At 33.2% G+C, this 26,242-nt stretch overlaps 4 protein-coding genes across 6 annotated transcripts; 2 read left to right on the top strand and 2 right to left on the bottom strand.

Moving 5' to 3' along the window:
- The first annotated feature begins 2,521 nt into the window (after positions 1-2,521).
- LOC129883576 (uncharacterized) lies at positions 2,522-9,964 on the top strand. Of its 3 annotated transcripts, none has more exons than XM_055958217.1 (14): positions 2,522-3,147; positions 3,321-3,837; positions 4,277-4,688; positions 4,782-5,424; positions 5,763-5,803; positions 6,159-6,227; positions 7,124-7,224; positions 7,347-7,425; positions 7,663-7,761; positions 7,888-7,956; positions 8,076-8,125; positions 8,210-8,291; positions 8,731-8,835; positions 9,427-9,964. In XM_055958217.1, the coding sequence occupies exons 2-14, from the start codon at positions 3,413-3,415 to the stop codon at positions 9,427-9,429; spliced, it is 2,178 nt and encodes a 725-aa protein (XP_055814192.1). In that variant the 5' UTR covers positions 2,522-3,147; positions 3,321-3,412; the 3' UTR covers positions 9,430-9,964. The 3 variants fall into 3 exon arrangements, with proteins under 3 accessions (XP_055814192.1, XP_055814184.1, XP_055814187.1); XM_055958209.1 differs by having other exon boundaries at positions 2,524-3,147; positions 8,741-8,835; XM_055958212.1 differs by lacking the exon at positions 2,522-3,147 and having other exon boundaries at positions 3,154-3,837; positions 8,741-8,835.
- Positions 9,965-10,335: 371 nt separating this feature from the next.
- On the bottom strand, positions 10,336-12,770 carry LOC129883569 (uncharacterized). The gene is made up of 4 exons (XM_055958205.1): positions 12,506-12,770; positions 12,346-12,401; positions 10,651-10,717; positions 10,336-10,570 (listed from the first exon to the last, which is right to left on the bottom strand). Exons 1-4 carry the CDS (start codon positions 12,629-12,631, stop codon positions 10,490-10,492), a joined length of 330 nt encoding a protein of 109 aa, XP_055814180.1. The 5' UTR covers positions 12,632-12,770; the 3' UTR covers positions 10,336-10,489.
- Positions 12,771-14,778: 2,008 nt separating this feature from the next.
- On the bottom strand, positions 14,779-18,207 carry LOC129890818 (probable pectinesterase 67). Its single transcript, XM_055966296.1, has 5 exons — positions 17,975-18,207; positions 17,218-17,380; positions 16,417-16,626; positions 15,615-15,862; positions 14,779-14,932 (listed from the first exon to the last, which is right to left on the bottom strand). The coding sequence occupies exons 1-5, from the start codon at positions 18,205-18,207 to the stop codon at positions 14,779-14,781; spliced, it is 1,008 nt and encodes a 335-aa protein (XP_055822271.1).
- Positions 18,208-21,499: 3,292 nt separating this feature from the next.
- On the top strand, positions 21,500-24,318 carry LOC129890810 (putative ubiquitin-conjugating enzyme E2 38). The gene is made up of 2 exons (XM_055966289.1): positions 21,500-21,613; positions 23,149-24,318. Exons 1-2 carry the CDS (start codon positions 21,559-21,561, stop codon positions 24,153-24,155), a joined length of 1,062 nt encoding a protein of 353 aa, XP_055822264.1. The 5' UTR covers positions 21,500-21,558; the 3' UTR covers positions 24,156-24,318.
- Positions 24,319-26,242: the final 1,924 nt, after the last annotated feature.

Genomic DNA, 26,242 nt, shown 5'->3' with positions numbered 1-26,242 from the left:
ATCTAAGGGAGCAATACATGTGGCCTCAACATGATCCATGGTGTATTCATAATATTTGGGGGGCGCACAAGTGGATTAGGTGATTTTCTCATTTTTCGTGTGTGTTAGCCCATTGATAAATTTAATGAATTGGCTTCTGGGGGATTTTTCTCAAAAATCATTATGGGACCCTCCGTAGGTACCTAGGGGATCAATACATGCAGCCTCGATACAATCTACAGTGCGTTCATATCATCTAGGGCCCAAACAAGCGAAATTATGTGATTTCACCATTTATTCGTGTGTGTTAGCTTATGGATATTTTTAGTGAACTGGCTTCCAGTGAATTTTTCTCCGAAACCATTATGGGACTCTCTATAGGTACCCAGGAGATCAGTACGTGCGGCCTCAACATGTTCCATGACGCGCTCATAGCATTTAGGAGTCGCATAAGCGGAGTTAGGCGATTTCACTATTGTTTGTGTATGTTAGCCCATAAATATTTTTAGTAAACTGGCTTCTGATGGATTTTTCTCGGAAATCATTATGGGATGCTCCGTAGGTACCCGAGGATAAGTATGTGCGGTCTCGACATGATCCACGATGCGTTCATAGCATTTCGGGGCTGCACAAGCGAAATTAGGCGATTTCGTTATTTTTTCGTATGTGTTAGCCAATGGATATTGTTGGTGGACAGGCTTCCGGTAGAGTTTTCTCGAGGATCATTATGGGATCCTCCATAGATACCCTGGGAATCACAACGTGCAGTCTCGGCATAATCCACAGTGCATTCGTAGTATTTAGGTGTCGCATAGCGGAATTAGGCGATTTCGCCATTTTTTCGTGTGTGTTAGTCCATGGATATTTTCGGTGAATTGCCTTTTGATGGATTTTTCTCAAAAACTGTTATGAGACGCTGGCAAGTACCCGAGGGATTACTACGTGCGGCCTCGGCACGATCCACAACACGTTTATAACATTTAGGGATCGTACAAGTGAAATTTGGCGATTTTGCCATTTTTTGGTCTGGGTTAGCCTATAGATATTTTTGGTAAACTGGCCTTCGGTGGATTTTTTCAAAAACTATTATGGGATCCTCCGAAGGTACACGAGGGATCAGTACGTGCGGATTCGGCATGATTCACGACGCGTTCATAGCATTTAGACGCACAAGCGAAATTAGATGATTTTGGTGAACTGACTTCCGATGGATTGTTCTCGAAAACTGGTATGGGATCCTTCGTAGGTACCTGGAGGATCAATACGTGCGGCCTCTGTATAATCCACGGTGCTTTCATAGTATTTAGGGATCGCACAAGCGGAATTAGGCTATTTCGCTATATTTTTCGTGTATGTTAGCTAATGAATATTTTTGGTGAACTGTCTTCCGATGAATTTTTTTTGAAAACTATTTTGAAACCCTCCATAGGTACCCAAGGCATACCAAGAACTTAACTTTATGTGCCAAGGTTTAAAAAATAAATATTAAATTACTTAATGTTTGGTGTGAATTTAAATATATACCAACACTATTTTCCTATGAAAATATAAAATAACAGTAACATATCTAATATAAGTTCACAAGCGAAATCGATCGATTTGAAAATAATGAGATGTTTGCAATCTTATTATTATAACAAACTTATTTCGATGAAAGGAAAATAAGGAGTGGAAGCATAGAAAGTGGAGGGGACATACAAACCTTTATATGGAAAATAAATAAATTGTGGGACAAAAAAAAATAGAAAGAGAAATAAGTTAATATTCTCACGCGCATAATTTGTCGTGAATATCCTCCACCATATAAGGTCCAAAATTATCTTTATTATTGGTTCTTATGGCGCGTTTATTATACGCTCTATCATCGAGAGTAAAATCATTTCAACATTCATAATTGCATCATCAGTTATTGTCTTCTTCTAAGAAATAATGATTAGTATGAAAAAAAAAAAGAAACCTTAAAATATGAGTCAAGTAATAAGCAATTTTTATAATACTTAATTAAAGATATCAAATTTAAATTATGAGTATAATTATTACCTTCATAAGAGGACATTAACCTTCTAGTGTAAATTTTTTCAATGTGAATTCGGATGTAATAAAGTCTTAATTAAGGTGAATTTAGAATTTTAGTTACAAAAAATTAATATCTTTTGCAATAATAATAATATATTTAATAATAAATTAATATATTTTGCATCGGCCTTATATGTACACGAAGAATTCTACTAAATATTTTTTAAAGCATAAACTAAGTTACTATTTTCTAATTCCATAACTTATGTGACACATTTTTTATTTTAATTTATCTAAAAAAGAAGCCATCTTTTTTTAATTAGAAATAGTTTTAAGTTTTATTTCTATCCGTAATGTAATGATTTACAATTATATAAATATCTTAAGTTTTTTTACGCCAAAAAAAATTAGAGGATAAAACTTTTCTTAAATTTTATGTCAATCTAAATGATGTTACGTAAATTAAAAGGAAACTATATTAATAATATTAACTTGAGGCCTTGTAAACCTCAACATTCTGAATCGGTCTTCGATATTGAACACCAAGTGGGAAAGAAATAACCAAAACACACAACTAAATGAGCAAATCCGCTATAACTATACAAAGAATGAGAGAGAGAGAGAGATGAAAAGGGCTGTTTCTTGAGCTCAAAGGGTGTCCATTTTTGTGCATTTTTTCAGCTAAGAAATGGACTCAAAAAATTTGCAGATTTTGAGTTTTTTATACATATAGAGACATATATATATATATATTGGGTTGGTTATTAGTGCTATTAGTCATAGATCCATACATAGAAAGAACTTGAGAAAAAGTTGGTTTTTTTTTTAGGACACTGACTTTGTAGATATTAATTTTCTTATGGCTATATAGAAGCAGATAGTATATAGTGGGGGTGGGGTATCAAGATTATTGGTCATAAGAGAGAGAGAGAGAGAGAGAGAGAATGGAAATTAAGAAAAAAGTGGATTCTTGAACTTAAAGGTGACCATTTATCTTCATTTTTTTTTCCATCAACAAAAATTGAACTTCCAAAATTTGCATATATGGATGAATTAGTCATAGATCCATACATAGAAAGTGTCAAGAAAGAGGTAGAGATGAAAAAGGTGGAATCTTGAACTCATAGGGGCAACCATTTTCTTCATTTGCAGGTAGAAATTTGCAGATATTGATTTTGTAGACATATATATATATAGTGGGGTGTTATGGGAATTTGTCATAGATCCATTCTTATTGGTTCTTGAACTGAAAAGGTGGATTCTTGAACTCAAAGGGTAACCATTTTCTTCATTTTTCAGCTAAAAAATGCAATCCAAATTTGCAGGTATATAGTGGGGTTTCAGTGAAATTAGTGATAGAGGGGGGAAGAAAGTCAAACTGGTGAAGAGTTTTTTTTTGATCAATCTTGAAATTGAAATGGATAGTACAAAATCAGCTCAAGGAACAATACCACCAGCTGAGGAGCTGCTAAAGAAAATTCAGGAATTGGAGGCAGGACATGCTCAATTGAAGCATGAGATGTCTAAGCTCATAATTTGTGATGATCATAGAACACAAAGACAGAGGTCACATTCTATCTCACCACAGAGACCACCTCGTATTCGAGCTGGTGGTGGATTTGATGGGGGTTCTGCTGCTGTGTGGAAAAGGGGGTCGATGTCCTTTCGGCATTCATCACCATTGCAAAGAGAGAGTAGTAGTAAGGGTGAGGGAGACAGTTGTAGTATTGGTGGAGGAGGTCCTGCTGCAGTGAAATTTACTGATAGACAATATTTGAATATATTACAATCAATGGGACAAGCAGTGCATATACTTGATATCAATGGTCAAATAATTTACTGGTGAGTAATTAAAATGGACATCCTATCATTTTGCATTCACGTTTTACCTTTCGTTCGGTAGGAGTTGTGTGATAAAGATTGAGCTTGTCAGTTTGAGTTTATTTTTAAGTTGGTCCATGGTTGTAATGATGAACACTCGTTTGGTAGCTACTTAATAATTATGCAGGTATTAGATATACATGTATTAGTTATGCGAGTTTCTAAATTGCAAACCACATGTCGCATTAATTTCATACATGAATAACTTACTTCCTAACTAGCTACCAAACGTTGTATAACTTATGCAGAAATAATACATGAATAAGTTACCTCTTTACTAGCTACCAAACGAAACTTTGTGCAAATAGGTAAGAACATTTTGTTTGGCCTTAGTTTGACTTCCATTGGTGTTTGTTAATGTTATCAATATAGGAGTGTAATTTGAGCCGTTGTTGCACAGGAATCGAACTGCTGAAAAACTATATGGTTATTCTGCTGCAGAAGCTCTTGGACGAGATCTCATTGAACTCCTAACAGATGCTCAGGATCATGATGCTGCTAATAACATTGTACGCCGAGTGATAAGGGGTGAGAGTTGGACGGGACAGTTTCCAGTTAAGAATAAGCAAGGGGATAGATTTCTAGTCGTTGCTACCGATACCCCTTTTTATGATGATGATGGTACTTTGCTCGGTGTTATTTGTATATCGAGTGATATGAGGCCTTTCAAAGAATCAGGCCTTATGTCTATGGGAGGGAAACAGTTGGAAGCAGATACAAGATTTAGAGCCAGAACCCCTGCTTCTTCCAAACTTGGACTTGATCCCCAGCAGCCCCTGCAAACTGCCATTGCCTCCAAAATATCTAATTTGGTTAGTAACTGTCTTTATTTGGGTAGTTGTCTGGTTTTATTTTGCTTTCTTTGTGTTCTCTTACTGTCTTCTTTTTTCTTACTGTCACAATAGGCCTCAAAGGTGAGCAATACGGTTAAGTCAAAAATAAAGACAGGAGAGAGTAGCATTCTTCGCGAAGGTGGAAGTGGAGATAGTCATTATTCTGACCATGCATTTTCTGATGCTGCTCTCTCAGATAACAGGGAGGATGTGAATTCAAGTGGAGCGAGTACGCCTAGGGGAGATGTTCACCCTTCTCCTTTTGGAGTATTCTCTAATCTTGCTAAAGTGGAGCATTCTGGGGATGAGAGTGAGGGAAAACAAGGGATTTCTAAGATTATTACCTCAAAGGCAGAGGCGTGGATGGCAAAGAATAGTTTATCATGGCCATGGAAAGGCAATGAACGAGAAGGGTCAGAGTCAAGAACTACACGATCTGTGTGGCCTTGGATAAACAATGACCAAGACAATGAGCTAAATCACATCAACAGTTCTAATACATTTAAACCAGAAAATCAATTTACTGAAACTTACCGGACAACCAATAATGAAGCTCCAGGATCCTGGTCTTCATTCAATATTAACAGCACAAGCAGTGCTAGTAGCTATGGAAGCACCAGCAGTAGTGCTGTTAATAAGGTGGACATGGATACTGACTGCCTGGATTACGAAATCTTGTGGGAGGACTTGACTATCGGAGAACAGATTGGAGAAGGTACGCGGAATATCCTTTACAGGTGAAATTATAAAAAACAAGTCTAGTTAGTTATTCCAAACTTGATCATAGAGTTTTTTGGTAACAGACAAGGATGTAGTTTACTTTTGTTTTCTATTTTCCAGCCATTATATATGCTTCTGTTGTGCATAATAATCAGAAGTTATTAGTCAATCGCACTTGAACCTATGTATATCTTTTCTGAAGCTAACACGTTAATTCTGCAATGAATAACCCGTAGCAGCTTTATAGCAATAATATTCTGATGTATTTGACAATTGTTACCACTTTCCTTTTACTTCTCTGTGTTTCACTTTTTCTTTTCTGTGTTTCTCTAGGATCTTGTGGAACTGTTTATCATGGGCTGTGGTATGGATCAGTAAGTTCTTTGCCTCTTCTGTTCTTTAAACTTCCTGGACACAGAATTTTCTAAGCATTTATTCGTCAAGTATCGTTAAGAATTTGTGAGTTATCATTTACTCCGGGAGCTTATGCTTATGGACTGTAACACAGTACAAAACTGGATTCTTGGTCCTATCATAATCATATGGATGATGTCAAAGTCGAAAAATTCTCTAAGCCAGTATTAGTTTTGTATATTACTTGAGGTTCCTCAACACTGTTCTAATCAACACTTAAAATTTAGAGGTACTAGCTATTTTTCTGGAGGGAACACCCAGGAAGGGTGACTGAGTTGGTTCTTCTTTGTACATAATGATGTCTTTGCCGTGCAGGATGTCGCTGTTAAAGTGTTCACCAAGCAAGAATATTCTGATGAAGTGATATATTCCTTCAAACAGGAGGTCGGTCTGTTTGTCATAAATATGTTATGAAATGCTTTTGCTTTTTTCCTTTTCTTTTCCTGATTGAATATTGGTTTTTCTAAAAGACTTTAAACTATATGGCAGTCATAATTACGGTCTTTCCATGTTTTTCATAGAAATTGCCATAATATTGCTGTAGCCTTTAATGAGGTCAGTGAACCAAGGTCAAAATTCACCAGCAATGTATGCTCTTCGTCACTGCGACTTCTGGAAAATTGAACTTTCTAATGTAATCAATCCCAGTTAATGCAGGACCAATGTGAAGATTAATCTGCATATGATGAAAATTAAATGTGTCATAAACAAAATACTACCATTTTCTGTTTGTTAGAAACTATCACAATAGGATCTACTTCATGTGACTATCTGACTTTCTACATTAGTAAGTGGTAAAATTTATTAAAATGCTAATAGTGAATCAAATCTTTCACCCCCACCTTTATACGCCGCATCACTTTTGAAGTCCTATGCACTTAAACAAGGGACAAGGATTGAGAATTTTCTGTCTTGGAGTTCTTTTCTTGCTTGAGTCTTGTTTCTCTGGAAAATCCTAACTCAGACATCCTTGGTTCTGAATCTGTCTTTTGTATTCTATTAATTTGATCAACTTCTGTTTGGAGTCCCTCCGTTTACTCCCAAATAGGCAAATACTATCTGATTTTGTACAGAGGATTAATTGCCAAAGATAATAGTTCTACAATGAAATGACTCATTCATAGTATGTCTTGGAAAATGTTTTTGTGCCTGATATTAGTGCATGGAGACTTAAGCTTAGTTCTTTTTTGCTTTCTAATTCAAGTATGGTTACTAACATTGTGCTAGGACCAGAAGCGTCTCTGACAGGCCTTGTGCTTTACTCTTTTTTTTTTCTGAAGATCTCCCTTATGAAAAGACTTCGACATCCAAATATTCTTCTATTCATGGGTGCAGTTACTTCACCGCAACGCCTCTGCATTGTTACAGAATTCCTGCCACGGTAAATCCTTTTCCTTCTTCATGCTGAATAACCTGTTCAATTTGTTTTGCACCTATTCCTTGTGACTATCAGTATTTTTCGTGTGTGAATGATAAACCATTTCACCTTTTCCATTATTGCAGGGGAAGTTTGTTCAGGCTATTACAGAGGAACGCATCCAAATTAGAATGGAGACGACGAATACACATGGCTTTAGATGTAGTAAGTTCATAGGATATCTGTATTAACTGTTATATTTACTATTGCCAAGAATAACATCCATCATTTTTACTGGATTACGTTTGCCATATCCGTTTTCTTTTGTATCTTTTCCTTCATGTATAGCTGATAATCAAATTCTTTCTATTAGTAATATAATAATTTTTATCGGAGATATTTGGAGCTACCACGTTACTCTTTTAGTCTACCTATCATGTCTCTTTTTGCTGCTTCTTTCAGGCTCGTGGCATGAATTATCTTCATCATCTTACCCCTCCTATAGTTCATCGCGACTTGAAGTCTTCAAATCTTCTTGTGGACAAGAACTGGAATGTTAAGGTTTGGCTTCAGTTCATTTGACTGTCATTTCTTCTCTGTATTACCAGTCTTCTGAATGTCTAATTGTCTATTACGGAAGAGCTTTTAATATGTTGAAAAGAATTCTCACCATGCAAATATCACTAGGTTGGGGACTTTGGTCTGTCACGTCTTAAACATGAAACATATCTAGCAACAAAGACGGGTAAAGGAACGGTATTCAGCTTGAACTCAGAATCTCTCTTTCTTACTCTATCAGTATGGGCTATTTTAATTCACCTATTGTGTTGGAACTTCATGTGACTATCTGACTTTCTATATTTATTCTCATGCAGCCTCAATGGATGGCTCCAGAAGTTCTTCGCAATGACTCTTCAGATGAGAAGTATGCCAACTATGAGAAATATGCACTTCATGCAGATTTTTTAATATTTTAAAGATATTGATCTTTCTTTGAATGTGCATTTAGGTCTGATGTATACAGTTTTGGAGTGATACTATGGGAACTCGCCACGGAGAAAATCCCTTGGGATAGCCTCAACACAATGCAGGTATTTTTATCTAACTGAAGTTTCACATGGACAACATTACATAAAATTCAGTTCAAGTTGCTGAAGAGCCCCCCCCCCCCCCCCCCCCTACTCCTCAGTCCTCACACATAAGAAGAGTAAAGAGATAATGGTCAAAAACATCACCAACTATTTATCAAAACACACTTCAACTATTAATTGTTCCCTTTTCCTACCTGAACGATAGTGATATTTCAGTTTCAGGTAGGAAAAGGGAACAACTAATAGTTGAGGTGTGTTTTGATAAATAGTTGGTGATAGTTCAAGTAGGAAAATGAACACCTGATAGTTCAGGTAGGAAACTCTCAAAAACGTGATACTTAAGGTGTGGTTTTGAGTTTTGACCATCAACTCAAAAGTAAAAGATAATAGTAGATTATATTTCATCATATAGTGGTATAAAAAGAACAACTTCTTGGAGTTGGTTGCAGGTGATTGGAGCTGTAGGATTCATGAATCAGCGGCTAGATATCCCAAAGGATGTTCATCCACAGTTGGCGTCTATTATCGAAAGTTGTTGGCTCAGGTTTACATCTTTTTGCCATCATAATTTCTTTTGTTGAAGCAAATAGCCTTAAGAGGAAGACATCGTCATGTCAAAAACATGTCATGAATTTTTCTTATTCTTATTTGGAACTTCCAAGGCCTATTGCCTTTGAATTCAAACTTGTTCTGAAGTTATGATGGACTTGTCTTTAGCAAACCAGAGTGAGATGACCTCGAAACATATTCAATAGCTTCCTTGATAAATCTGAGAGAAATTAACGGACAATATGTAAGCTGGACATAGTAATATCTTTAAGAGTCAAGCCTTTTTAGGAAAAGGATGTAGGAGTTCCGTGCATCTTTTTGACTAGGGACGAATAAGTATTATCAACGGACTTTGATTCTCTGACTAATTTAGGAAACATTGTCCCGCCTCCCGAGCATTATGACTGCAATGGCAAAGCATCTTCCATGGCAACCATTTTGCTTTGAATCACATTAGTTTTACACATCTTTTGAACCAAGCTGTATAAGTGGAGCCACATGACTCCAACTTGCTTAGGATTGAGGCCTACTCATCGTTATTCTGAAATGAGCTGATATGCAACTTTTTATGTTTTGTCCAACTCAGTGAGCCACAATCTCGTCCTTCATTCCAAGAGTTGGTGGAGAAACTTAAGGATCTGCAGAAGCAGTACGTTATTCAGGCACAGGCAGCACGTAACACTGCAGGAGATAGCAGCCAGAAGGAACAGTAAATACAACTAACAGGCATATATGGTTGAGTTTCATCTGCTGATTGCTAACTGTTCAAGATTTTATGGCTGTCGCATGAAGGTTGGTCAGTCAGAGCTCACAAACAGCTTGTGTTGTCGGATCCTATGTTCAGAGGCTAAATGTTAGGCTTGGAGTTAATTCATTACAGAGAAATCTGATGAAGAAAATGCAGCTCCCTTTATTCGAATCAAGTTGGTACTAGTCATTTACTGCCCTACGTGAGTCTTAACATGATTCTTGTTCAATGAATTCACAGTTTGCATTGGTTGTTATCTTGTGTGAAGTGAATTCGTCTTCAAACCGTTGTGGGTTTTATAAGGTTACAACATTCAAATATTTTGTATATTGAATGAGAAATTTGCTTTCAAGGTGGTATGTTTCAAGTCTTACAAGTTATTGATTTTCTTCTTTTATTGTTACTCCTTTGAGTGCAATTTTTGAATTTGAAGTCTCCATTGAAGTTTAACTGAGGTTGAGTTTTATCCATTATGAATATACTTCGACTATTCCATGAGATACCTACTATCTTTTAACTCCGATAACTCAAACAAACCAACTTTGGCTAATGAAGATGGATAGAAATCACTTACAAGTCGTTTGATTTGGTTTGGTTTGATAGAAATCACTTACAAGTCTTTTGATTTGGTTTGGTTTGAAGACAAGTTATATACATATTAGTTATGCATGAATCATTTAGTAATCCAAAACTTGCTCACCAATCACGTCTAATTTTTCACTTCAATATTAGCAATTACCATTATAATTGAAAGACAGTCAACAGATCAAAGTTACATTTATAGGATGAACATTTAATAGTCTCTTTGCTAGTACATTTCAGAATCGAAGGAAAAAAATCCCCAGTACTATTCATATAACCGACCCCAATTTGTTTGGGATGAGGCATAGTAGTTGTTGTACTAGTTCAGCAAATGCCTTATTGCAGCTACAGCATCACCTTTATGCTCTCTCAAAGTCTTTTCAGCAACCTTCTTGTCCACCTATTCCACAATTGAAACAACATAAGAGATCTAAAATAAACCAACAGAAACAACACGTGTAGATGTAAGAGGAAACCGACCTCTAGTTCGTTTGCAATTATATCAACATCAGCAGCATTAATCTTAACAGCAGCTAATTCTTTTTCCCTGTAATAGACACAATTTCTTGATGTCATCTAATTTATAAAGGATTATACAACTTCACAAGAAGCATTAGAGACATTATCAGAACAGGAAAAACACACTGAAAGAGGTTCAAGAGCTAAGTACACACATTCAAAGGTAATATTGATGTTAATATGAGTGTAAAACGTGGTGTTAGGTGTAGTTTTATTTTTGATTTTTTCTTTTGTGAATCCGAGAAGCAAGAGACTAACTGTTGGTGGATAACGGAAACAATTCCACTCTATCATATTCACTATTTTGTTATTTGATTTCCATGATTGAATAACTCTTCATTTCCCTTCAATGCACGTATAATAAGCGTGTAAACACATACCAAACCAATTCAATTATTTTATTTGGATAAACTAAAAGTCCCTTGCACACATCAACTAAGTTCCATGTATCTAAAAACTTGTGGAGTTCAAATTCATTTCATAATCAGATAAGATAACCCAAATTGGAGTTTACAAGCAATGTTTCCCAAATTTCAGGTAATGATTTGAAAGCTAAAGAAATGCAACGTCACATTAGCAATCAATCAAAACACTCATCAACTTTCTTGAAGCAACAAATTCAACTAATTGTTCAGTACAAACACCTTTCACATAACCAAACAAGAATTATGGATAAGATCAACAAAAGCGACTTATGAGTTACAACAATCATATAAATACAATTAGACGCACTTTTTCAAACAATTTTCTTTTGTACAACATACCCTTTGTGATCCCATAAGTGGAGTATGGGTAGGGTGATGTGTACGCAGTCTTACCCCGGCCTTTTGATAGAGATACTGCTTCCGATAGACCCAATCAATTTTCTTTTGTTTTTACGATTTTTAGAAACAAGTCTCAAATGTCTTAAAAAATAATAAGAAGTATAATACTCTATCAGAATATCTACGTATGTAAATCTTATTTGAGAAATGAGGAAATAACATCTGAATTCACTTTGAAGTTTTGATGATTTGACTTTCGTATTCTAAACCCTGTCATTCCTTCAGAGTGTCCGGGAGTATTCAAAAGTCAAATCCATCCATCAACTTTCCAATTACCAAGACTTAAAAATCCAAAAAGAAAAAGAGAGGAAAAGTAGACAAAGCTAAATATCAACTTCCTTCAATGCAACAAGTACAGCAACAGCCTAATTTGCAAGTGCATCAAAATTCTTAATTCTTATAAATAAAAATTTGAATGATTATAGACTAGATTACAAATAATTCAAACAACGAATTTGTATCAACAACAACTACGTACTCAGTATAATCATAAAGAATGGGGTCTGAGAAGGGTAGCATGTACGCAAACCTATGAGGTATAGAGAATTATCCTTGATTAGGTTCAAAAATAAGGAAGAAAAGTAAACCTCATCTAGCTTGAAGATCAACATTCAAATGAAGTAATTGATGCCATAGTCTAGTTTTCGGAGCATCAATTTTTTTACTTTTTATAGAACAAAAGTACATTTTTAGGAGTTGCATAACAAAACAATTATAACTAACAAATTCTTATAGTTACAAAAATAGTTTTTTAAAAAATAAATTGTTTCTGACTACTCAATCAGTAATACCATCCAAAAATATTCATATTCATAAGCAAAAAATCACAGACCTCATTCTCATAGCTTGAAGATCAGCTTCCTTAGATGCATAAATTGAAGCCATAGCCTAAAATACACAAATTATCAGCATTAAAATGACAAAAAACTGAAGCAAATTCATAATTACATAGGTTCATACGAAATATGAAAGGAATATGGATAAAACGGTACCGTTTGAACACGAGATGAATCGAGCTGACGATCTTCGACATGGTCAGTAAGCTTATCTAAAGCTTTGCTTTGCTGCTGCAAATCCTTTGAGTCAACCATCTCAAGTGCTTCGTCACCGGCCTCCATTGTTGCTTTCTCTCTCTCCGTTTACGATTCCGATTCCGTTACCGTTTCAGTTTCAGAGTTTTTACCAAACTGTGAAGAGTTAATTGGAGCCCTAAAGAATTTTGTTATTAGGCTTGGGCCTGATTTGGTATTGGGCTTAGGAAAAGATTCATTTCTTATGGATATGAGATTTGCACAAATAGGATCATTTAACGTCGGAAAAATTATTTAATTGAGTGTTTTTTAAAAATTAATTACTGATTTTAGCGATATTTTTTATTTATTACAATTTATAGAAATACATAGCAATATTATGATAAATCTACACTTGTATTAAAAGTGAATTATGCATACAGTATAAATGTATTATAAGTGTTTTAAAATATATATTATGTTTGTGTAGTAAGAAATTGACATAATGTATTATGAATCTATTAAAGTATGTGATAAATGTATTATCTATCTATAAAACTTGTATTATATATGTTTTATAAATAGTTCTCTGCAATATGTATTAGAACTGTATTATAAATGTATTATAAGTGTTCAGTAATTTTTTTTTTATTGCTATAGATGATAAATATTTTCTTAATATTGTATATTTATGTAAGTTTCCCTTTAACGTCGATATTTAAATGGGAAAAGAACACGTGTACCCCAAAAGGGAAACTACTTACAAGCGACTATCTTTTTACTTTCATACCGCCCCTGTTTTTAATTACTAATTCGTGTTTACTGCTTGATGGTACTTTGATGGTATCAAACAGTAATTGAAGAGTTTTTTCACTGGAACACTGCTATATATATTTCGATGGTATCAATGATGAAGAAGCAGTGATTCAGTGAATAGAATAAGAGGGAGTCATGTAAATCATTTGGGTCGTGGATCCAATCAGGGTAAGTAGTTTAGGTTGAGTCCAATTTGAGTAAATACTTTGCTTAATGGGTCCAATTTGTATAGTTTTCCTTATTTAAATTTTAGTCCATCTAAGAAATTTGTGCAATAATAAGTTGATGGATCCACAAGTTATGTCGGAGGGGTCATTATTCAAATGCATTTCGAGTAACTATAGTAAAACTTGACTTTTTGATTTCTTAATTTTTTTGTCTTATATAAAATTTACTTTGAGTAATTATCGTTTTGTAATATCATAATGAAAATGGACGGGGGATTTGCTCAAATATGGTAATTTAAGGTGGACGTTTAAGTTTTTTCCAATTTAAGAAATTTGTGCAATAATAACTTGACGAATCATAACTTTCTATAATTTTCTTGTGAAAGTTATTTTTTTCCCACAAGTTATATCGTGCATTTCAAATAACTATAGTAAAACTTGACCCGTTGATCTCTTGGTTTTTATGTCTAATAAATATGAATATACTTAAGTAATTATCGTTTTGTAATATCATAATGAAAATGAATGTGAGATTTGCACAAATATGACCATTTGAGGTCTATGTTTTAAAAAAATTCCCCATTTAAGAAATTTGTGCAATAATTACTTGAAGTAATGTTATTGTTATTCAAATGCATTTAAAATAATTATGGTAAAACTTAACTTTTTGATCCCTTGATTTTTTGTCTGATATATGAATGTGTTTAAGTAGTTACGCTATGTAATCACAATGAAAATGCAATTAACTTATAACTCGACAATCTACAAGGTAAGTTTGTTTATCCTTTTAATTCTGAGTGTCTCCTTGAATAGTCATAGTAGGGTTCGAAATCGCAAGAGGTACTTGTTGTTGTTTAGTCAAAGGTCCATATAACTTTGGTACAAATTGTTGATGAAAATACAAGTGAATGGACAAAACTTGTTTTGTTCACAAGTTATAATGGATTGACACAATTTTGATATAAATTATATTCAAAAAATTTATTGAATCGATAAATTTTACATATATTGCTTAAAATATCCACAATTTTTTTTTAGCATAACTTATGACTCATCTAATTTAACGATTCAAATTTATAGTCACCAATAGTGTCATCAAACTTTTAAACTAGAAATAATTTAACTTAATAGTACTTATTAACAATTTCAATATGCAAAAATGTGTATAGCCAGAGGCATCATAAATTACAATTAAGGGATGCACTTCATGGCTAATAATACTAGTATATATAGTACTAATTAATCTTCATATAATATATTATTTAACTTTAATTAAATCCATACTGGAAGCCATTGTTTGCCTTGGATAAATTCAATGGAGGTGAATGACATTGCCTCTTTGTCATTGAGTTGTTTTGACCATGGAGAACGACTTTCTATAGCTGCCCCTGGTCCATGACACTTGTACTCACCATGATATAAATTCCTGCACCAAATATCAGAATTAGTCGGATTCAGAATTTAAATTTGATATAAGGTAGAATCTTCTCTCGTGTCAAAGGGATTCAACAATTTATATATAACTAAAAATTGTTTGTTATTGCCTTATTAAAAGAATATTTCCTGGCGAAGGGGATTCAATTGAACCCCGTGACACAAGCTAGCTTCGGCCCTAAACCTAGTAAATCGAGCTATTACGATCGTATGAATTAAATATGATTCGGTATAATGTACCACTACCTCTTTATATAATCTTTCAGAAATACGCCTATAAATATAAGGCGAATTGGACATATCGACCACAAAGTGGGAGAATTTTATAATAGGATCAATATTAGCTACTGATCAAGTCATTAAACCTAGTTATTTTGATCAACAATATGGTTGCAAGCGGAGTACTCAATAAACCATTACATGAACAACTCATGATAAATTATGTTCCTTGACAACTTAAGTCTATTTCATGATGATCATAAGTTTATTAATCTGATCCAAATTCTTGATTTCAATGGTTGTAGCTATAACAATAATAACAATAATAACAATAATATATCTAGTGTAATTTTACAAGTACTTCTACCTTTTGTTTCTAATAGATGTTCGGATCAGGTTAAACATATCAAAATCAAGTATGAAAAGCAAATAGTAACAGAAAAAAGTTGTCTTACTTTGTTGATCCTGGAGAGCTCCAATTAGTCCATCCTTGAGGAACAATTGTCTTAGAGAAATAAGTTTTTGCAAAAATAACCCTTGAATAAGGTCCATTAGCTCTTCCCAAATACACACCTCCAATGCCATACACTTTCCCTTCAATAAACACAAAACCACTATTTTCTATGGCACTATATCTACTTTGTGCTGTCACTGAACCACGAATATCAACCCTTCTATCTGCTACTACAAATATCTCACAATTCTGCAAAAAAAAAAGAGGCTAAAATATGGATCGAGGGATAATTTTATATGCTTTGTGGTAAGAAAAATAAAAGTTTATCTATACTGGAATTTCATTACCTTATTCGTTAAACCCTAAAACATAGACGACATTTGTACAACAAACATCATTTATCACGATTGTATTTTAATTGAATTTAACTTTTAGATGTTGATAGTGGAAATCCTTTTTAACACTATCAGGTCATCTAAAAGAAAATATATAAGTAAATCATTCATAGAAAGTGAGTTTAGTAATCTAGAGAATAAAGTGAATTAGCAATGATAACATGTTGAAGTACACTAATATCGTGTAAAATTTATTCACACGTAAGTGTATGTAACTATCAGTGTATTTCATGTCCTTTTTACCTGTTATGATTGATAACTTGTATTATTCTCAATGGATACAAATCCCAATTTTTAAGTGTAACGACTTTTTTGTCAGTATAACTTGACCTAAATTGATTCATATAATTATTCTGGCCGTATATATAAATACTATACTTTATATCGAGGCATAAAAATTAAACTCACTTGAAATAAGGATTGACCACTTCCAAATATGAAGTCTAATGAACCTTGAATGTAACAATCCTCATAATAGTGTCTTCCTTTGTTGTCAAAAAGTGTATTGTGAGTACTCAAAAATGCACAATGATAAAAAGCAACTTTGTCTGCTCCCACCAGTGCTGCTACTGATGTTTGGTTTGGTGAGGTTGAAGTTACACCATTAAGTGCTTGATTCTACCAAAGAAATTAAAAAAAAGTTTATAATATAAAATAATATTAGAAAAAAAAACTTTCATAATATATGTCAATGGTACTATATATGAATATTCTAATTTTAGAGAAGTCATGATTAAATTTGGATAAATTTCAAACTAAATTCAGAAAAATCAGCTAGCATGTATTAATACACTCAAAATATATATGTTTTTGATACGATCAAAGTCATTTTTTAGGAGAATATTAATTTGATGGTAATATATTTCTAAAAACAAGTCTAAATAGTTATGTTTTCTACATAAAAAGGACCAAAAGCACATATTTTAATTAAGTGAACGTTAAATGTGTTAAGTCAATTTGCTAATTTTTTTAATTGGACCAACTGTAAAGCTATCTCCATTTGACCTATAGGTCACGGATTCGGGTCATAAAAATAATCACTTATGTTTGCACTAAGATAGACTGTCTACATCACATTCCTTAAAGGTGCAGCCCTTCCTCGAACCCTGCATGAATACGAGATACTTTGTACATTGTACTGCCCATATATATATGATGATACAAATTAAAAGAATATTTTATGGAGATGGATATTAGAAAATTATGAACCTTGAAGCTGATGCCAAAGGCAACAAAATTAGGAGCTTCAACTTTGAAAGTAGCAGATTTGGTGGTATCAGTGGAACTTTCTGACCATACAATTGATGTTCTTCCTTTTCCATTGCCTCTCATAAAAATGTAGGGCTTCTTTGGTGGTACATATACTTTTTCTCTGCAAAAAATATTTTTAAAAAATCTCAACAAATTCATTTTTTTATAATAAAGAAAGAATTGAGGTAGCTCTAGAATTTAAATTTAATATATTTAATTTTATATCATATCATCACATTTAATGTATGAAGCGATTTTACCCTCAAGGATGTGGTCTAATGATGAATGATTTGATAGAGTTATGTGGTATCTATATCTGTTGGTACTGGCCCTAAGACCACATGGATTTGTCCCTTGGGTATTAATCCAAAATACGCCTGAACAGTTGATTCTGAACTCATTCTTATAAGATCTCTAACTTTTTAATTTTGTTATTCCGATGTGAGATTCACCTAAGATATAATGTGCACCTCTTCTTCAGAGGTTTTCCCTCCATCATGGGCGTCAAATTTTCCCTTCATCATGGGCGTCACACATTGACATAGTCGCAAGTACTCAATAAAATAATAACAATAATGCATAAGTTATCTGGAGCGGATACCATCATTATCAAAATAGAAAAATACAAATACATCGCGAATAAATGAGAAAATTAAACTTTAGGACAATGACTATTTTTCAATGACCGGATCGAAAAAATTAACCAAGTAAGTACCTGTAAGTCCCTTTTCTAATATGGATAATGACCCAATTGGAATTCCCATTTGGAACTGAATTAATTGCAGCTTGAACAGATTTAAAATTCCCTTGTCCATTAATATCCACTATAATTGTGTGATTAGTGCCAATTTTTTGTGTTAATAGAGGAGAATCAATCACATTTTTCACAGATAAACAATGAACAAAATCCAAGAAAATGACCCAAAATAATGTAACATTAATATTCATCTTGAAGAATTTTTAAAGAAAGATAAGAGCATTTTTAATTTTTCAAAAGAGAGTTTAATCATTTTTTTTCTTAAAATGATTTGTAATATAGTTAGAAATTGCTAATTTAACGCATTAAATTAGCTGGTAAAACTTAATTTTTTCTTTCTATGTTGGAGGACCTCCAAAGACTCTTTTGTGGTTGTGATAAAAATAAATAATATATATATATATATATATATATATATATATAATATATATATATATATTTATCTTTTCACTCATGAGTCATAACTAAAACATATACAATATTATAAATTGATAAATTGAAAATATTTTTTTCATTGGTAACCCCATGTAATGAAAAAAAATAACAGTATATTATTTGTGATATTCAAATTAATATTAAGTTTTTGCATTTTTTGGACTTAGTAAGGAAAGTAGGAGACTCGAAGCATTTTTCAATTGGTTATGAACTGTACGAAGGATCAACTCTTAGCCCATTTTTTACTTGTCTTGGTGAGAAATGAATTAATGTAGAGAATCGGATTAGGTAAGTTGCTATGGTGTATGTTATTAGTGGATGCCATAATTCTGATTAATAATACTCATAGTGAAATTAATGCTAAGATAGAGAATTGGAAACAGAGCTTGGTGGCCAAAGGGTTCGGGTTCCGTAAGACCAACACATAATACTTGGAGTGCAAGTTCAGTGACGTAATGCCTGAGACTAGTGTAGAAGTGAGGCTTGATGAACATGTGATCCAAAAGAAAGAAAACTTCAAGTATATATCTTGGGTCTATTATCTAAAGAAATTGAGATATTGATGCTGATGTGACACATCGTATTGATATAGAGTGGATGAAATAGTGGATCAAATCTAACGTATTGTACGACAAGAATGTTCCACTAAAACTTAATGAAAAGTTTTACAAAGTGGTAGTTAGACCAACCGAGTTGTATGAGGAGGAATGTTAGCCACTCAAGAACCCTTAGATTCAGAAGATGAAAGTTGAAGAAATGAGGATGCTATGCTATATGTGTGGAGGGAGAAATATGATTAGAAATAAAGATATCTGGGACAAGGTGAGAGTGGACAAGATTCAGAAAATGAGACTGAGATGGTTCAAACATGTGAAGCGAAGATGCGTGGATACCTTAGTGCATACGCATGAGATGAGATATAAATGGTTTAAGAAGAGGTAGATATAGACCGAAGAAGTATATGATAAAGATGATTAGATAGGACATGCACAATTGTAGCTTACTGATGACAAAGGTTGAGGAGGACACAAATTAGACTAGAAGGTTAGTAAATAGTAGAATGTTGTCAAGCTGCATACACGTGCAACGCACGTGCCGAAGAACTAGTATGCACATATATATATATATATATATATATATATATATATATATATCAAGTTGGATTATAACATGCATTTTAACCCATTTCAAATCAAGCAAAATATCAAATGTTGTTACAGGGATATAATAGTCAGTCGCGGTAACAACGAAAAATTCTTGGAATTAATTGTTGTTACAAAGAAATTTGACTACATCTAAAAATCTCAGAACCAATTATGCTGTTACAGAGAAGTTTGACTATAATAAGTTGAAACATTATCTACACAATTAAAATATCAAATGTTGTTACGGGGGTATAATAGTCAGCATTTATAACAATCTAAGAATCTCGGAGCTAACTATGCTGTTAAAGAGAAGTTTGACTATAATTGGTTGAAATATTATTTGCACAACCAAAATTTCAAATGTTGTTATAGGGGTATAATAGTCACCCGCTATAACAATCTAAAAATCTCGGAATCAACAATGTTATTACGGAGAAGTTTGACTATAATAAATTGAAATATTATCTGCACAACCAAAATATCACATGTTGTTACGGGGGTATAATAGTCCATCGCGGTAACAATTAAAAACCTCGAAATCAACAATGTTGTTATAAAATAAATTGACTATATCTAAAATTCTTGAAGTTAATTTTGTCGTTATAGAGAAATTTGACTATAATAGATTCGAAGAAAATCTTGGAATTAATTGTTGTTACAAAGAAATTTGACTACATCTAAAAATCTCGGAACCAATTATTCCGTTATAGAGAAGTTTGACTGTATTAAATTGAAACATTATCTACACAATCAAAATATCAAATGTTGTTACGGGGGTATAATAATCAGCCTTTATAACAATCTAAAAATCTCGAAACTAACTATGCTATTATAGAGAAGTTTGACTATAATTGATTGAAACATTATCTGCACAATCAAAATATCAAATGTTATTACTGGGGTATAATAGTCACCCGCTATAACAATCTAAAAATCTCGGAATCAACAATGTTATTACAGAGAAGTTTGACTATAATAAATTGAAATATTATCTGCACAACCAAAATATCACATGTTGTTACGGGGGTATAATAGTCCATCGCGGTAACAACTAAAAACCTCGGAATCAACAATGTTGTTATAAAATAAATTGACTATATCTAAAATTCTTGAAGTTAATTTTGTCGTTATAGAGAAATTTGACTATAATAGATTCGAAGAAAACCTTGGAATTAATTGTTGTTACAAAGAAATTTGACTACATCTAAAAATCTCGGAACCTATTATTCCGTTACAGAGAAGTTTGACTGTATTAAATTGAAACATTATCTACACAATCAAAATATCAAATTTGTTACGGGGTATAATAATCAGCCTTTATAACAATCTAAAAATCCCGGAACTAACTATGCTATTATAGAGAAGTTTGACTATAATTGATTGAAACATTATCTGCACAATCAAAATATCAAATGTTATTACTGGGGTATAATAGTCACCCGCTATAACAATCTAAAACTCTCGAAATCAACAATGTTATTACGGAGAAGTTTGACTATAATAAATTGAAACATTATCTGCACAACCAAAATATCAAATGTTATTACATGAATATAATAGTCATCCGTTATAACAATCTAAAACTCTCGAAATCAACAATATTATTAAAAAGAAGTTTGACTATAATAGACTGAAACATTATCTACACAATCAAAATATCACGTGTTTATTACAGGGGTATAATAGCCCATTGGGGTAACAACTAAAAAACCTCGAAATCAACAATGTTTTTATAAAATAAATTGACTATATCTAAAAAAATTGAAATTAATTTTGTCATTACAGGAAATTTGACTATAATAGATTTGAAGCATTTATGCACATAATAAAATCTTCAATAAGTCGAAGATTTTTATTTGTAGTAGGACTTCGAAAGCCATATATATAGTTCACCTAGAAAAACAAGAACTCTATATGGGATGAAACTAATTTAATACTTTTATTATTATGAGTCTTTAATATATGTTTACTGAAGAAGAAACAAGAACAAAAGGAACTAGTATGGCCATTGTTTCAGGTATTTTTCTTTTCCTTTTTTGTAGTTTTTAATACCACATTCAAATTTCAAGCACAATTAATTAACTATTTAGCTTTAATCTCAAACGAGTTGGGGTCGATGATATGAACCCTCAATGTTAACATAGTAAAATTGCGGGTACATCGGTCGCGGGACCAGATTTAGAGGGTTATGTTCATTTGAATTCTCATTCGTTGGAATGCGGTAGATAGGGTCAAAATTATTTTTGTGTATATATTATAAGTTAAATTCTCTTGAATTTTTCGCATGTACGTTCATCTTATATATAAAAGGGCAGCCCGGTGCATTAAAGCTCCCGCTATGCGCGGGGTCCGGGGAAGGGCCTGACCACAAGGGTCTATTGTACGCAGCCTTGCCTTGCATTTCTGCCAGAGGCTGTTTGTGAAATCCCACAACGTGGGACGGCTGTTTCCTGGAGGTTCATCTTATATATATATATTAAAAAAATAAATTTGGATCCCCTTGATGAAAATTGTGCATCCTGAGTGTTAAAATAGAAAAATTAAGAGTAGAATGATTACAGGGCGGATTTAGTGGGGTTGAGTTCATACGAATTCTCATTCATTGGAGTGCGATAGATAGGGTCAAAATCGTTCTTTATGTGTATAGTATAAGTTGAATTCTCCGTGTATATATATATATATATATATATTATTTTATTGGTTAGATCCCCTTGACAATTGATTGATAAATTAAAGAATGTTTAATAAGGAATTCTATAAGGAAAATCATTTTTTTGTGTAGAGCTTAAGGAAAAAAACTAAATAAATAAAATATATAAATTAGATACTACCCGAAAATTTTATGAAAATTATTGGAAAACATTGTGTGACTAACAGTTAAAAAAACATTATGCATATCGTGTTGTAGCACTTACGTTTTCTCTATGTTTTTTGGGCGAAAAATTTGTTCGGAAATTAATTTTTCAAAATTTTGTTTCATGTTCAATGATTGATCGAGATTAGGGTAGAAGGCTTGTCGGTAGTTGAGCACAGTCTAGTCTCCTTCTCATATTATTACTATTACTCCTATTATCTTATCATTCGATTGTATAGATTTTATTTTGTTGTTGGTACCATTCTTTTCTACATTATACTTATGTAGTATTGTATTTCCTTTTTCAAACATGCTTTGAAATGTTTTACTAGAGTCGAAGTTCTTCTGACATGAAACATAAACTTTAGATGTGTCTAGATGATCATTTTGCAAGTCGGAGAGTTCAAACTGATACAGTAGATACGAGTTGAGATGTGTCTAGATAATCATTAATTTTATAAGTTGGAGTGTTCAACCAACAGTACTGGAAGCCAAATTTAAATGTCTATCTATATACATTGTCAATGTAATTTAGGATGCGTTTCATTATCTTATTCTCTTGTTGTTGTGTGCCTCTTTTTTCATTGTTTGCTCATTCGAGTATCTTTAGAAATCAAGCTCTCTACCCTCTCAAAAGTAGGGGTAGAGTTTGCATATATTTTATCCTCCACTGACCCGATTTGTTGATATTTTCTTAGCTGGTGAGGGCAAAAAATGTGGTAAAACTATCAAATTCCCACATTTTGATGTTGTATCAGATGAATCAGATCACTATTACATCAAATCAAACCAATCCAACAAAGAAAGAAACTACTTCAATGATACAAACACTTCTACTTATAGAAGCATCATGAAAGAATGGAAAATCCTTGAGAAAAATCTCCCTGAATCCATTTATGTTCGAACATATGAGTTGCGTATGGATCTTCTACGAGCAGTGATCATCGGTGCCCCAGGGACTCCATATCACGATGGACTTTTCTTCTTCGACATTGTCTTTCCATCAGATTATCCTAACCATCCTCCAAATATTTACCATTTGTCACGCGGATTTCATATGAATCCTAATCTGTATTCAAGTGGATTCGTTTGCTTGAGCCTTGTCAACACTTGGAATGGAACCAAGGTTGAAAGATGGACACCTACAAATTCTACGATTCTTCAACTTCTCGTCTCAATCCAGGGACTAGTACTCAACGCTCAACCTTACTTCAATGAGCCTGGTCGCGAAAAACATATCAAGTCTGAGACTTGGTTGAAGAGATCTTTAGCTTATAATGAGGAAGTATTCATCATGTCATGTAAATTAATGCTTTGTCATATTCGTACGCCTCCAAAGAACTTTGAAGGATTTGTTCATCAACATTTTCGTGAACGTGGAGAGTACATATTGGCATCACTTAACACATATGGTGGTGGAAAGGCAACTGCAGGACAGTATCAAGGAGATAATAACAAGTCATCGTCTCGAGTTTACACCTCTGTTCAGTTTCAGAAAAATTCGAGGAAAATGTTTGCTGAGTTTGAAAGTGCTTTGAAGAAGTTGAGCAACAGAAACCAGGAGGAGAAAGCAAAGGAGACAGCTAAGAAGAAGAGGAAAAGGGAAAATGCATCATCAAAGGCTAAAGTAGTAGTAAAGGAAAATAAGCCTAAAAGTGGACTTATGCAGAAGATAAAAGGCTTTTTCAAGTTCATTTTTGAATGAGATAATAGTAAGTTTTATGTTTACAATTTGCATCTGGATGGAACATTGTGTGTTCTTGAATTGAATATTACCATAACAAGGTACATTGTTTGTCGCGTACTCGAAATTTCCCCCTTGTTTTTTGGTAGATTTATTTGTGTTTATGAAAGCTGAATTTGTGTTACTTTTCTTGTTATTTCCTTTCCTTGTTTACATGAAAACGACCTTCCCCATATGTGATTGTTTGATAATTAGCTAGGAATATCCGTCTTTCTGCAATGGAACTTAGAATTCGTTTGATGCTTTTTAATGAATGTCTACCCAAAAACAGTCTTCATGTGTAGGCTTGAAAGTAAGCAGGCAATCAATAGCCCGCAAGAAATAGAAAGGAGTTAGCCCATCTCTTTCCAGTAGTATGTAGCTTTACTTCTTTGAACTTTTATGGAGGTCTTAGTTCGTGCAGTCAAAGCCTGATTATTTCAGTGACGTATAAGGTAGAGTAGCTTATTGAAAGATTAAAAAAAAGACAGTCTATTTGTCTCTAAGTTGCATCAAATATGTAGGTAATTAGGAGTGTACATAGACCGAGTTGGTTCAGAATTTTTACAAACCAAATCAAACCATTTGTGTTGGATTATTAAATCTATAAACCAAACCAAACCAATAAAAGACGGGTTTTTCGATATCAATTTTTCTCGGATTTTTTGGATTTTTTCGGGTTTTGGGGTTTTTTCTGGTTTCTCAGTTTTTTCATAATATCTAATAAAAAGCACATAATAGTGCTTCTTAAAAAGAGTTCTAGTACAAAATATCAACATATAAGATGGAGGCAGAACAATTGAAGTTTTAACTTTATAATATAACTTTATAAGATGAGTTTTTTTGTATATTATTTAGATGGCCTTCTCAAGTCCAAATCTAAATGTAAGAAAGAAAACAAAAATTATGAAAAATTTTAATTTTTTTTTATAAATTACATTTTAATAAATATTTTTATGTATAACATAATTTAAAAGTAGTATATCTAGAATCGGGTCGGTTTTGGTTCGGTTTGACTTTTTTTAGGTAAAACCAAACCAACCCTATAATGATCGGGTTTTTTTTCCAAACACCAAACCAAACCACTAATTGGGTTTTTTTCGATTTGGTTCGATTTATCGATTAGGTACGGTTTATTGATTTGCCCTATGTAGGTTTATGTTATTATGTTTTAGGTTGCAATGTTTTATTTTGTAAGTTCAAAATAAACCATAAACCAAATTGAGAAAACACCACAAGGTCAACCTTTTTGCTTTGAGGAAATACAGGGTAAAATTGTGTAGAATAAATCCTTGCAAAAGCTTAATGCATCGAACTGTCCTTTTCAACATACCCTTGCAGAAGCTTAGTGCATCTTAGTGTCCTTTTTAATTGTAGAGACGAAACAACCTCTTACATAAATATAGCTTATGAATTAGTACAATTCTGTACACATGAACCAATGATAACATCTACTAAAAAGGGCAGCCCGGTGCACTTAAGCTCCCGCTATGCGCAGTATCATCGAAATTAGTACTGCTTGATTTGCCTTTGCTTGAAATTGAAAACATCGATTATGGATGATACCAAAGTTTCCATAATTTATAGAATATTAAAAAAATAAAAAATCGTATCCTACATATAGTAATCTAAAAATTGAAGACGAATAAGAAGAAAAAACAAGTAGCATGCAAGAACAAAATGAACAAGATTTATTGCATTCTTCACTCAACATACTAAAAGACTTTGGAAATGGATTCAGGAAATTAAAGGGGCAAAAGATTGATGTTGTTCAAACTAGTGAAAATGAATGCACACCAATTGTTTGTAAATTATCCACAGAGGAAATTCTTCGATTAGGTGGACAAAAGTTCATTCAATCCACTGAATTTGATCATCCAGTTGCTAACTCATTGCTTGACGTTCCAGAGGAAGTGTCTAGAAGCATAATGCTCGTTGAACGTCTTCTTGCTTCTGCAGAGAATATCGGGGAGAAGTTGTTTGATCGCGCGATTAACCTTTTAAATGAATGTGATAAGTTGAATTCCAAAACAGGGAACCCTGTTGAGAGATTGGTGTACTATTTCTCT

The sequence above is a fragment of the Solanum dulcamara genome, chromosome 1 (genome assembly GCF_947179165.1).
Source record: "Solanum dulcamara chromosome 1, daSolDulc1.2, whole genome shotgun sequence".
NCBI classification, from domain to species: Eukaryota; Viridiplantae; Streptophyta; class Magnoliopsida; order Solanales; family Solanaceae; genus Solanum; species Solanum dulcamara.
This window is presented reverse-complemented; position numbering and strand designations above follow the sequence as displayed.

Coding starts and splice junctions, on each gene's coding strand:
- LOC129883576 (XM_055958209.1), top strand. CDS start 3,413: ATGGATAGTACAAAATCAGCTCAAGGAACAATACCACCAGCTGAGGAG. Junction 4,689..4,781: donor CCTCCAAAATATCTAATTTG/GTTAGTAACTGT, acceptor CTGTCACAATAG/GCCTCAAAGGTGAGCAATAC. Junction 8,126..8,209: donor AATGACTCTTCAGATGAGAA/GTATGCCAACTA, acceptor ATGTGCATTTAG/GTCTGATGTATACAGTTTTG.
- LOC129883569 (XM_055958205.1), bottom strand. CDS start 12,631: ATGGAGGCCGGTGACGAAGCACTTGAGATGGTTGACTCAAAGGATTTG. Junction 12,402..12,505: donor ATTCATCTCGTGTTCAAACG/GTACCGTTTTAT, acceptor TGTGTATTTTAG/GCTATGGCTTCAATTTATGC. Junction 10,571..10,650: donor TAATTGCAAACGAACTAGAG/GTCGGTTTCCTC, acceptor ATTGTGGAATAG/GTGGACAAGAAGGTTGCTGA.
- LOC129890818 (XM_055966296.1), bottom strand. CDS start 18,207: ATGAATATTAATGTTACATTATTTTGGGTCATTTTCTTGGATTTTGTT. Junction 16,627..17,217: donor CCTTTGGCATCAGCTTCAAG/GTTCATAATTTT, acceptor TTTCTTTGGTAG/AATCAAGCACTTAATGGTGT. Junction 15,863..16,416: donor GTGGTCAATCCTTATTTCAA/GTGAGTTTAATT, acceptor TTTTTTTTGCAG/AATTGTGAGATATTTGTAGT.
- LOC129890810 (XM_055966289.1), top strand. CDS start 21,559: ATGTTTACTGAAGAAGAAACAAGAACAAAAGGAACTAGTATGGCCATT. Junction 21,614..23,148: donor TAGTATGGCCATTGTTTCAG/GTATTTTTCTTT, acceptor ATATTTTCTTAG/CTGGTGAGGGCAAAAAATGT.